This window comes from Otolemur garnettii, unplaced genomic scaffold (genome assembly GCF_000181295.1).
Source record: "Otolemur garnettii isolate 467f Iridium unplaced genomic scaffold, OtoGar3 scaffold00009, whole genome shotgun sequence".
NCBI classification, from domain to species: domain Eukaryota; kingdom Metazoa; phylum Chordata; class Mammalia; order Primates; family Galagidae; genus Otolemur; species Otolemur garnettii.
In genome coordinates this window covers 2,099,221-2,108,789 of record NW_003852404.1, presented here as the reverse complement: position 1 = coordinate 2,108,789, position 9,569 = coordinate 2,099,221, and the positions used below count along the sequence as shown (strand labels likewise).

The following is a 9,569-nucleotide window of genomic DNA, read 5'->3' as shown; positions in this document are numbered from 1 at the left end:
TTTATATCCAAAAATCTTTTATTAGAGATGAGTGAAATAACAAGTCTGAGATGAACAAAAAGCAGACACTGGAGGCTCAAAAGATAACACACACAGAGCAGTCAGGTCTCCAGAGTAAACAGCCCAGCCACCCCAGCCAGACCACCACACTGGCCATTGGCACTCTCCGGCCTCCCTGCTCAGCCTGACCCATCCCTGTCAGGGTCCAACACCCAGTAAAGCTGAGATGTTAGTGGCTGATGATGGCTTAGGTTTACTTTCTAATCGGGGACTTTGTATTTGCTTTTTAATCAGGGCTGAGCAATGGTGAAATTTCATGCATTGGGAAGCAGAACCTTGAAGTCTCTGCTTCCCCATTTCTAGAATTCTCCTTTCTTGGTCCCTCACTTCTCCAGACTAGAAGGTTCCTAAGTTGACCAAGAGAAAAAGAAGTGGTCAATGAGCCCAGACCATTCCTTTCCTTCTTGCTAAACCAAGGAGACAGGCAAAGTAGGTGAGTCCTAATCTACTACCTGGCTGGGGAGTATAATCTAGAGAGCCCAGGGAAGGGTGTGCTGTTCCTCAAAAGGACTGACATTCATCTAACACCCAGTGCAGTACAGGTGGATATAGGCTGAGGACAACTGCAGTGGTCATGCAGGTATAAACCAGCTGATTGTCCTGGTTTATACATGTACCTGCCCCTGAACCTGAAACCATCCCCTTAGAATCTGGCCCTGCCCATTCCCAAGCTGGAACCTTGATACCAGCTTTCCACCATCAGGGCCCTTGTCTTATTTGTGTGGCATGTGAAGTACCTAACACAGGTCTGGACAGTAAAGGGACAACTGAATGACAGAGAAGACAGTCCTAGTCTGGCAGAGGCTCTGATCTGGAAGTGAATGACGAAGGAGGGTGGTCCTATTCCTATGAAGCCCCTAGACCAGCGGTTCTCAACCTGTGGGTGGCAACCCCTTTTTAGCAATGGAAATACATCGTGGCATTAGGAAGGCTGAGAACCACTGCCCTAGACTGATGAGAGAAACATAGTCCTGACCTGATGAAGGACTGAAGTTTCTGCAGCCAAAGCCAGCTTAGGCATACTCAGATCTAGCCACAGGGCTCTCTGGCCCCTAGGAGGTAACGAAATAGAGCAGAAAGAATTGCAATCACCCCTAACATGGAAGGGCCCTCTGTTTTGGGCAGTGGCATGGCCTATGGCAGGATGAAGTCCAGCCACAGAGGCACAAGAGACACAGACAGCAAACCCACGAGAATGAACACCTCAGTTCCCCAGTTTTGTGAGCTCAAATCCCAGCTCTGAACATCGGCGTGCAACATGGGGCATGCAGGGGGCAGCAAGGAGCTAGTCTTGCAAAAGTTGCACAGAACTTGTCGGGAGGACTCCAGTCCTTGAACTATCTCCTTCTGGGAAGCCAACCTGTGAAAAAAGAATGAAACTGACATTTTCCAGGTAGCAGTTACATATCAGATGTTTATCTCACTTAGTTTCACATCGACCCTATTTTGGGTAGATTAAATTATTCTCATTATACAGACAATGAAACTGAAGCCTAAAGAAGTGAAATGACAGGGCGTGCCTGTGGCTCAAAGGAGTAAGGCGCCAGCCCCATATGCTGGAAGTGGCGGGTTCAAACCCAGCCCTGGCCAAAAACAAACAAACACACAAAAAAAGAAGTGAAACCACATGCCCAAGATCTTCTCACTTTAAAGCCCGACCTCTTACTAACATGAACACCATCACAACAGGCATCAATTGGCAGCCATGATGAATACTTCATTTTCAGGGCAACAGTGGAACTGAGTATGGACACAGATTTGTATCGCGTGCCTAACTTTGGTGAGCTGAGCTGATGATTCCCCAGAGAGACCCAGCTTCTGCCCCTACCATTTCCCACTCCCAGTACAACCAATGCCATCCCTGAGGAACCCGTAGGGGGAACAAGGAGCAGAGGAGGCATCCTTTCCAACACAACTGGCTCTGACCTATGCCCATCCTAGGCTCAATTAAATACATGTAATTGTTGGAACTTTGTACTTTAGCAGCGAGAAGCCAGATTAAGGATGACAGCTCCTGCTCTGTCCCTGTCATATCCCATTATGCCTGGGATCTGGATGTCCCTATGGATTCCAGGAAACTTCCTGTACAAGGGGAGAGTCAGGCACACCAAGGACTAGTACCCAACTACCCTAATCCTGCCTCTTCTACAGCAACAGGCCTGGGTGAGACAGCTTTGCTTATCTACCCCTGGGGAGAGCTTGAGTCTTATCAGCTCTTCCCTTAAAGCCGGGGCTCGCCTCAGCTTGGGCTAGAGCAGAGAAAGAGGAGCACCAGGACAGAGATCGGCCAAACTGCAGCTGCCTAGGCCAAGGGTACCCCAACCATGGAGAGGATGCCTACTCCAGTATGTCTACTCTTGACCACTCTGCCTTCCAGGCACCCTGCCATCACCACCCCTTGGACCACAGTCCCAGTCCTCCTACCGGCATGTTTCTCCTAGGCAAAGGCTGCCTGGCTGAGGAACCATCTTCCAGGCTCCGGCCTCCCCGCCTGTAGGAGCGAGTGCTCTCGGAGCTGGAAGGCAGGGAAAGAAAGGCCAGTGTGACCCTGGTGCCCAGAGAGCCTGTCAGAGTGGGAAGAAAGGGCTCAGGTACACAGCAAGCCTGGAGGCTTAGGATGGGTGGGTAGAGAGTCCACAAGGGCCCTGGGCTGGGTCTATCACAGGGTCAAGAGGCCTGGACTTGACCTCCAGAGGGCTCTGGGCTATCCCCAGGTCTGCCTCTCCCAAAACTCCAGACTGAAGGGTTTGCAAGGGAAGGAGAGTACTAGATTCTGGGTGAGAGGTGGGGACAGAGAGAAGACCCCACTGACAGCCTCTAGAACAAGCTGCAGAGGTGGGTCTAAGCCTTCTCTACTCAACTTCACCACCAGGGTCCTCCCCAGATCTCCAGGGCAGGCTTAGGAACAGGTATGTGAAGGGGGCAGGGGTCTAATCACCCTCTACCGGGGAATAGCAATTCTGCATAAGTCATAGGCCTCAGAGTTGGCCTAGTCTTTAAGCAGGTACTATTTAGAGGTGGGAAATAAATGAATGCTTACAGAAGTCAAAAGATTTGCCCAGGTTGCACAGGTGGGCCCTCACTAACCTAAACTTGACAGGGAGATACATTTCTGAAGCGGTGGTCCCAGATGTCAGGCTATGGCGGCAAGTGCCTGGAGGCTCCCGGAGACTCTCTTCAGAGCTGGGTGGGAGTTGGCTGGGCCCCCCAGGTTCCACAGGGCTTGCGAGGCTAGAGGAGGAGGAGGCTGGACTTCCCAGGCTCTCAGGGGCCTCAGAGGTCTCTGAACTCAGGCTGGGGACTTCAGAACGATCTGGAATGGGAAATGATAAAGCCTATCTTTCTCACTTGCTCTGTGCTTAATTTCAAAGCAGTCTTTGGCCTCTAGGACCTATTGAGGTTCTCTGCCACCTTCCCATTCCCTGTCTACCTCTCCATCATTCTCCTTCAGCTGCAGCATTCATTCACAACAGCTAGCGCGGACTCACTTTCTTTGCTTCTGCTCATTCCCTCTCTTCAGTCTGGACTCGCCTGCCCAGACCTCACGCTAAGAATCAGACTAGTCCCATGAGGAAGTCTTCCTAACCCACTCCCAATCCCAATAGAGCATGTTCCCTCCCTCCCAGAACCAGCTTATTCATTCGTTCAACAAATGGTTCTTGACAACAGCCAGGCTCTGGGATAGGTGCTAGAGAAACAGTAGTCAACAAAATTTTCAAAGTCCCTGTCTTTTTGAGACTTAGGGTCTATATAGCATTCTGCCTTGGATTATGATAAATTTCATTCCAGTTTTTTTTTTTTTTTTCTGAGACAGAGTCTTTGTTGCCCCTAGTAGAATGCTGTGAGATCACAGCTCACTTTGGACTCAAGTGATTCTCTTGTTTCAGCCTCCCAAGAAGCTGGGACTACAGGCACCTGACACAATGCCCAGCGATTTTTAGAGATGAGGTCTCACTCTGGCTCAGGCTGGTCTCAAACTCATGAGCTCAGGCAATTCACCCACCTTGGCCTCCTAGAGTGCTAGGATTTTAGGAGTGAGCCACTGCACCCAGCCTTCATTTCAGTTTTTATCTCCCCCACTAGACTGTGTCTTGGGAGTCCTCAAAGCACTCAGGATGCAGTGGATGCTTGATGCATTCTTTTCTCTCTTTTTACTTTGGTGAAGCATTGAGGAATTTGGAAGAGGAGAAGTGGATTTGAATCCTACATCAGTGACTTAGCTGTGGGATCTTAAGCATGTCACTTAATATCTCTGTTTCTTCACCCGTAAGGGGAAGATGAGGATGGCGTGGACTAACAAATACACTCTTAGCTAAGTGCCCCAGCACACAGTAGGCCTTCAGTGCAAGGCATGATGAGCATTTTTCTGGGCAACCAACCGTACCTCCACTGGCATGTCTCACACATCCTTGGACTGTGGTCCGAGAGGTGTTTTTGACAGGCAAAGGTGGGGGGCAATCCTCACTCTGGCTCTGAGGGGTAGCTGATCCCAGGCTGGTGATGGTCTCATAGGTCTTGTTGCTGATGTCCAGCCTTCCACTGACCCAGCGGGCATGGGCTGGGGGCTTCAGAGGGCAGCGCTAAGGGGGCAAAGTGTGGGAGGGAGGACATCCTGGTTCCTCCATTTCAGCCCTGCCCCTCCCCATACCAGGCCCACTCTGGCCCTTTCCTTCGGCCACCTAGAGGCCTGAGAGGCAGGGCCTGGGACCTACCTTCTCTTCCTCATCCTCCTCACTGTCAGAGCCAGGCTCTGTTGAAATTCCCCAAGGGTAGTCCAAGTGCAGAGGGAAGGTGAGGGTCCCAGCCTGGGCCTGCTCCAGCTGCCAAAAACAAAGGCTTGGTAGTTTAGAGGTCAGGGGCTCAGGATGGAGAGAGTAAGAGTCAGGGGGCTCCTCTCCTCCCATAAAATCTCACCAGCTCCTCACACTCCTTGTGCTGCTTCTTCCTGGCTATGTCCAGGGCTGTCTCTCCTGCCTCATTCACTGTGTATGGGTAAAATTAGGGGTCATGGTCAGGGTCAAAGAGACATTATAGCTTAGAAATTGAGATGGACCTCTGGGTTTGAATCCTGGTCCTGCCACTTTCTTGCTAACCTCAGACAAGTTATGTAACCTCTCTGGGACATAATTGTCTCATCTATGAAATGAAAACAAAACTTCTAACTACCTGACAAGGTTTTTGTGAGGATTAAATTAACTAACATGTGTAAACTTGGCCTATTACCAGGCACATGTTAAACAGTAAATGGTAGCTATTATAATCATTATTATTCAGATTCAGCTAGCATTCATTTGGCTAGGTGCCTTCAAAACTACTATTTTATTTATTCTCTTAGCAGGCCTATTAGGTCAGTGGTATTAATCTCATTACACAGATGAGGAAACTGAGGTTCAAAAGATGAAGCCCCCAGTGTCAGAGATGTTGCCAGAAGCAAGCCAGGATTAGAACCCAAGTCTTCTGGAAGTCCCACACATGGAGTAGTCAGGAATGAGAGTCTGATGCAGGAGGTATTGGAGTCCCACCTGTGCCGACCGACGCTCTCCCCTTCAGCAGCAGCTTGAGGCAGTCGGGCTGGTTGCACAGTGCAGCATAGTGAAGAGCAGTGTTCCCATCAGTAGCCTTGGCATCCAGGTGCCCACTGGGGGAGAAGGGTCGAGAGAGAAAGGAAGGGGAACATACCAGTGATTGGGGGGGGGTGTCAAACCCAAGGATGGAAAGAAGGAGCAGAAAGGAGGGAGATTTGGAGAAGAGGAGGGAAAGAAGGGGGCAGCATGAGGACGTAGGGAGGTGCTCACCCATTCTGGATGATGAAATCCACAAGAGGCAAGGAGGCCTGGTTGGTGACTTTGACAGCCAAGTGCAGGGCGAGCTCTCCAGGTACCTGAATACACATCCACACCTCTGAGTTTCTCCCAGTTCGCCTGCTCCCAGCCCAACATTACCCTCTTGAACTCTTGCTGCCCCCCTGACATCCCAATATGAAGTTGCTGGATCCCTGAGAGATGAGCCTGACTGGATGGAACCTTAGCTTTGGGAGGAAGGTGAAGGACTATTCCCTCCCTGTTTCTTTCCATGATTCTTCCTCCTCTCCCCCCAAGCCCCCCCCCCCAGCAGAAGGTGTTTCCCAAACTCAGTTCTTGGCCTTGGGCTCCTCTCCTGGCTCTTTCTTCCCCTTTGAGACCTCAGCAACCTCATGCTTTCAGTTGTTGCTCATATATGCAGCCTGTTCCAAACTCTTATCTCACCTACGTGCTGTTCTCTCACTACCCTCTGAACAGCCTGCCCAGATATCAGACAGACAGCTCAAAGATATCTAATTTTTGATGTGAATTAGTTACTGGATCTTGTCAATTTATTCTTTCCAGTGCCTCTGACACCCTTTCTCCCTGCTCACTTGTTTGTTACTGGAATAGCCAATGAAGTGAATTTTCCTGCTCTACCTGACCTACCCTTTCCCATTTCAAGGCTATTCAAGTAAAAGAAAAAGATACTAGCATTTATTGCACACTCATTATACACCAGGCCCTTTAAATACATGACTTAATTCTCACTTCAACCCTGTGGGTGCTATTATTAGTCCACTTTATAGATAAGGAAATGAATCTCAGAGAAGTAAAGTAACCTGTCCTGGATCATATAGCTAGGAAAAAACAGAGCCAGGATTCCCACACAGGTCTGATTGACTGAAGCTGTGCTTTTTTCCCCATTTATCCCTCTGATGGGTGAGATTTGAGCAGGTGCTAGAGGTGGAGCACCTGGTCCTGGAGAACTATGGAGTCATGTAAATACTCCATAGTTAGGTAGGTTACAAGTGGCCCTTGCCGGGTGTTCTCACCTGTGTGTCAGACCCTGGCAGTGGCTGTCCAAAGTCTTGTCCATTGGCAAAAGCCTCCAGGATAGATAGGAGGTCCCTGTTGCAGATGGCTGTCCGGAGTCTCTGGGGCTCAGGTGTGGACCTCCGGGCAAACCTATGTTCCACATACTTGGCCACAATGTAGTCCCTGCGGGTGCTCCTACCAAAAACAACCACAGGATCTCAGGATCCACCCAGCTGACCCCTAGAATCATGCCACTGGAGACACAGATATCCTTTTCCCTACAGATGTCCAGATCTGGGGTTCCCCTCTTCCCAGAATTCTAATCCATGATCCTTCTGAGAACCCAGGGGCTGGGGAGGCAGAAGCCCCTAGTCAGGACGCCCCTCCATCCGAGAATCCCCTTACATGTCACTTTCAGCTGAGGGTTTAGGGCCGCCGTGTGAGGGTAGCTGGGCCTCCATGACCTCATTGAAGCTCGTGTTTCCGATGTTCAAGGCCAGCTGGGGTAGTGAGAAAGTGTGGGGGTGGTGGTAAAAGCGCACGGTTAGACCAGAGACCCCTGGAGTTGGGAGCCTCCAGAGGCCCCGCCCCTCGATCGCACTCCCGGTCCAGGCCCCGCCCCTGACTACCACTTTTTGGCTTCTCCCCGCCCACCTCCGCCTGGCCCCACCCTAACCCCTACGAGCCTGTGGCGGAGGCCGTCGGCCCCAAACCCCGCCCCCGAGCCAAACCACACCCCCAATTCTTCCTCCGGCCGGTCTAGGCCCCGCCTCCGTCCTTACCAACAACTCCGAGGGGCCCAGCAGGTCCAAGGTGAGGGACTGCATGCGCGAAAAGCGCACGCCCAGCTCGCGGTGGACGCCTGAGCACTGGATGCAGGTGAGCACGCCCAAGTTGGTGCTGAGCCACGTGGGGTCTGCGGAGAAAGGCAGCTCAAGGCTGGAGGTGCAGGGCTCCTGACCTCTATTCCCTCCTCCCTCCTGTCCTGGCCCGCCCCGGCCCACCTGCAGCCCCGCAGTCGCAGCACTGGCTGTTCCCGGGCCTGCTCTTCACCTCAGCGATGAGCAGCTTCGTGAGGTCGTGGGGCTCGCTGTCCTGCCCGGTGCTCCCCCAGGACCCCGGGCCGCCACTGGGTTCTCCAAGGAATGCGCTGCTTAAGGCTTCATCCTTGCTGTTCTGCAGCACTGACACCCACCTGCGGAGAGGTGTGGGGTGGGGGGATGAGCAGTGGGAAACAGATACTGGCTCCCCTGCTCCCACCCCCCGGGCTGGCGGGGGCACTCACGCCTCACACTCATGTTCATCCTCTGCCTGGAAGTGGTACGTCCTGTTGTCTGTTGGGAAAGAAGGGGGCATCTGGCCCACAGAAATCTCGCTGGCCTTCCCAGAGCCCAGGGAGCCCCCACCACAACAGCTGGGTCCAGATGGAGCTTTTGTCCCTGGGAGGGTCCTGCTCTCTAAAGCTAGGAGTGGGGACGGAGAGTAACGGTAGTGGTGGGCAGCTGGAGCAGTTTCTCAGAGGTATTTCCAAAGAAGGATCCCAACAAGCCTCCCTCTGTGTGAAGCCCGTTCCAGGTCAGGGGAAATCTCCCAGGGCACAGAATCCCCACTCAGCTCAGAGGCAGGGTATCCTCAGAACCAACTGCCACCACCCCACTGGACCCTGCAGCCTCCTACCTGGTCTCCCTGCTTCCTAGCTCACCTTTCCCCCACCCTGTACCAACTGCCAGCCTATTGTGCCTAAGGCTCTCATAATCACAATGCTCCCCTGCTACAAGACCCTCTGTGGCTCCCTATTGCCAGGAAATAAGATTCAAACTTTAAAAGGCATTCCCAGGCCTCATCTCTCACTACTCCTACATTAACCCTTCACTCTGCCCAACTGGCTGGACCCACTCTTCCACTTCCATGCCTTTCATTATGCCAATCCCATCTCTTAAAATACCCCCACCTTCAAATCTTCATTCTACATGGCTTTCAAGGCTAAAGACAAATGTACCACTTCCTTCCACCAATAGGGAGCCACAGAGGCTCTCTCTGGTCTCTCTCCCAAGCAGCCTTTCCTGATTTCCCACAGCAGGGAAGACCTTCCCTCTCCCAAATCTTCTACAACTGCACCTCTGTTCTAGAAACCCTTCCTCATCTTGTAGTCCTGGATCCCTGCCTCACATGCCTGCCAGTGAGAGCATCTTGAGGACAAGTCTCGGTTTTTCTCAGCTTATGTCTGCCCTTACATAAAGCTGGCAACCAAAGGATGCAAAGTGAAAAGTTTAAAGAAATAATTTCAAAACTCATATGACCCAAATCTATTCAGATATGCTTTACATAAATAATTGCATTTAATGCAGAAAGTGGGTACTTTTTAATGTTTAATGTGATGTGGGATGAAGCCCCTAACAAGAGTGTCCAGGGCACAAGTAGGCTCACACCTGCAATAGCAGCTGTTTTAAATCACAGGTGAAATTGGACACAGACTCCTAACTAAAGCCTCCCAGGAGTTGCTGACAGGTCGCTTCAAGAACCCCTGGTGGGGCTCGGCGCCTGTGGCTCAAGCGGCTAAGGCGCCAGCCACATACACCTAAGGTGGCAGGTTCGAATCCCCAGCCCGGCCCGCCAAACAACAATGATGGCTGCAACCAAAAAATGGCCAGGTGTTGTGGCGGGCGCCTGTAGTCCCAGGGACTTGGGAGG

General features: G+C 51.7%; 1 protein-coding gene across 1 annotated transcript in view; it reads right to left on the bottom strand.

Annotated features, from left to right (window-relative positions):
- Positions 1 to 9,569, bottom strand: part of ASAP3 (ArfGAP with SH3 domain, ankyrin repeat and PH domain 3) — a 23,902-nt gene continuing 14,333 nt past the window's right edge. The window contains exons 12-24 of the mRNA XM_023509705.1: positions 8,164 to 8,212; positions 7,883 to 8,073; positions 7,661 to 7,794; positions 7,284 to 7,378; positions 6,896 to 7,073; positions 5,856 to 5,941; positions 5,583 to 5,698; positions 4,975 to 5,042; positions 4,773 to 4,880; positions 4,445 to 4,640; positions 3,148 to 3,373; positions 2,485 to 2,575; positions 1 to 1,420 (exon numbers count right to left, since the gene is read on the bottom strand). Coding sequence (XP_023365473.1) covers positions 1,346 to 1,420; positions 2,485 to 2,575; positions 3,148 to 3,373; positions 4,445 to 4,640; positions 4,773 to 4,880; positions 4,975 to 5,042; positions 5,583 to 5,698; positions 5,856 to 5,941; positions 6,896 to 7,073; positions 7,284 to 7,378; positions 7,661 to 7,794; positions 7,883 to 8,073; positions 8,164 to 8,212 — 1,613 coding nt within the window. The 3' untranslated portion in view covers positions 1 to 1,345. The remainder of the gene's footprint in view (positions 1,421 to 2,484; positions 2,576 to 3,147; positions 3,374 to 4,444; positions 4,641 to 4,772; positions 4,881 to 4,974; positions 5,043 to 5,582; positions 5,699 to 5,855; positions 5,942 to 6,895; positions 7,074 to 7,283; positions 7,379 to 7,660; positions 7,795 to 7,882; positions 8,074 to 8,163; positions 8,213 to 9,569) is intronic.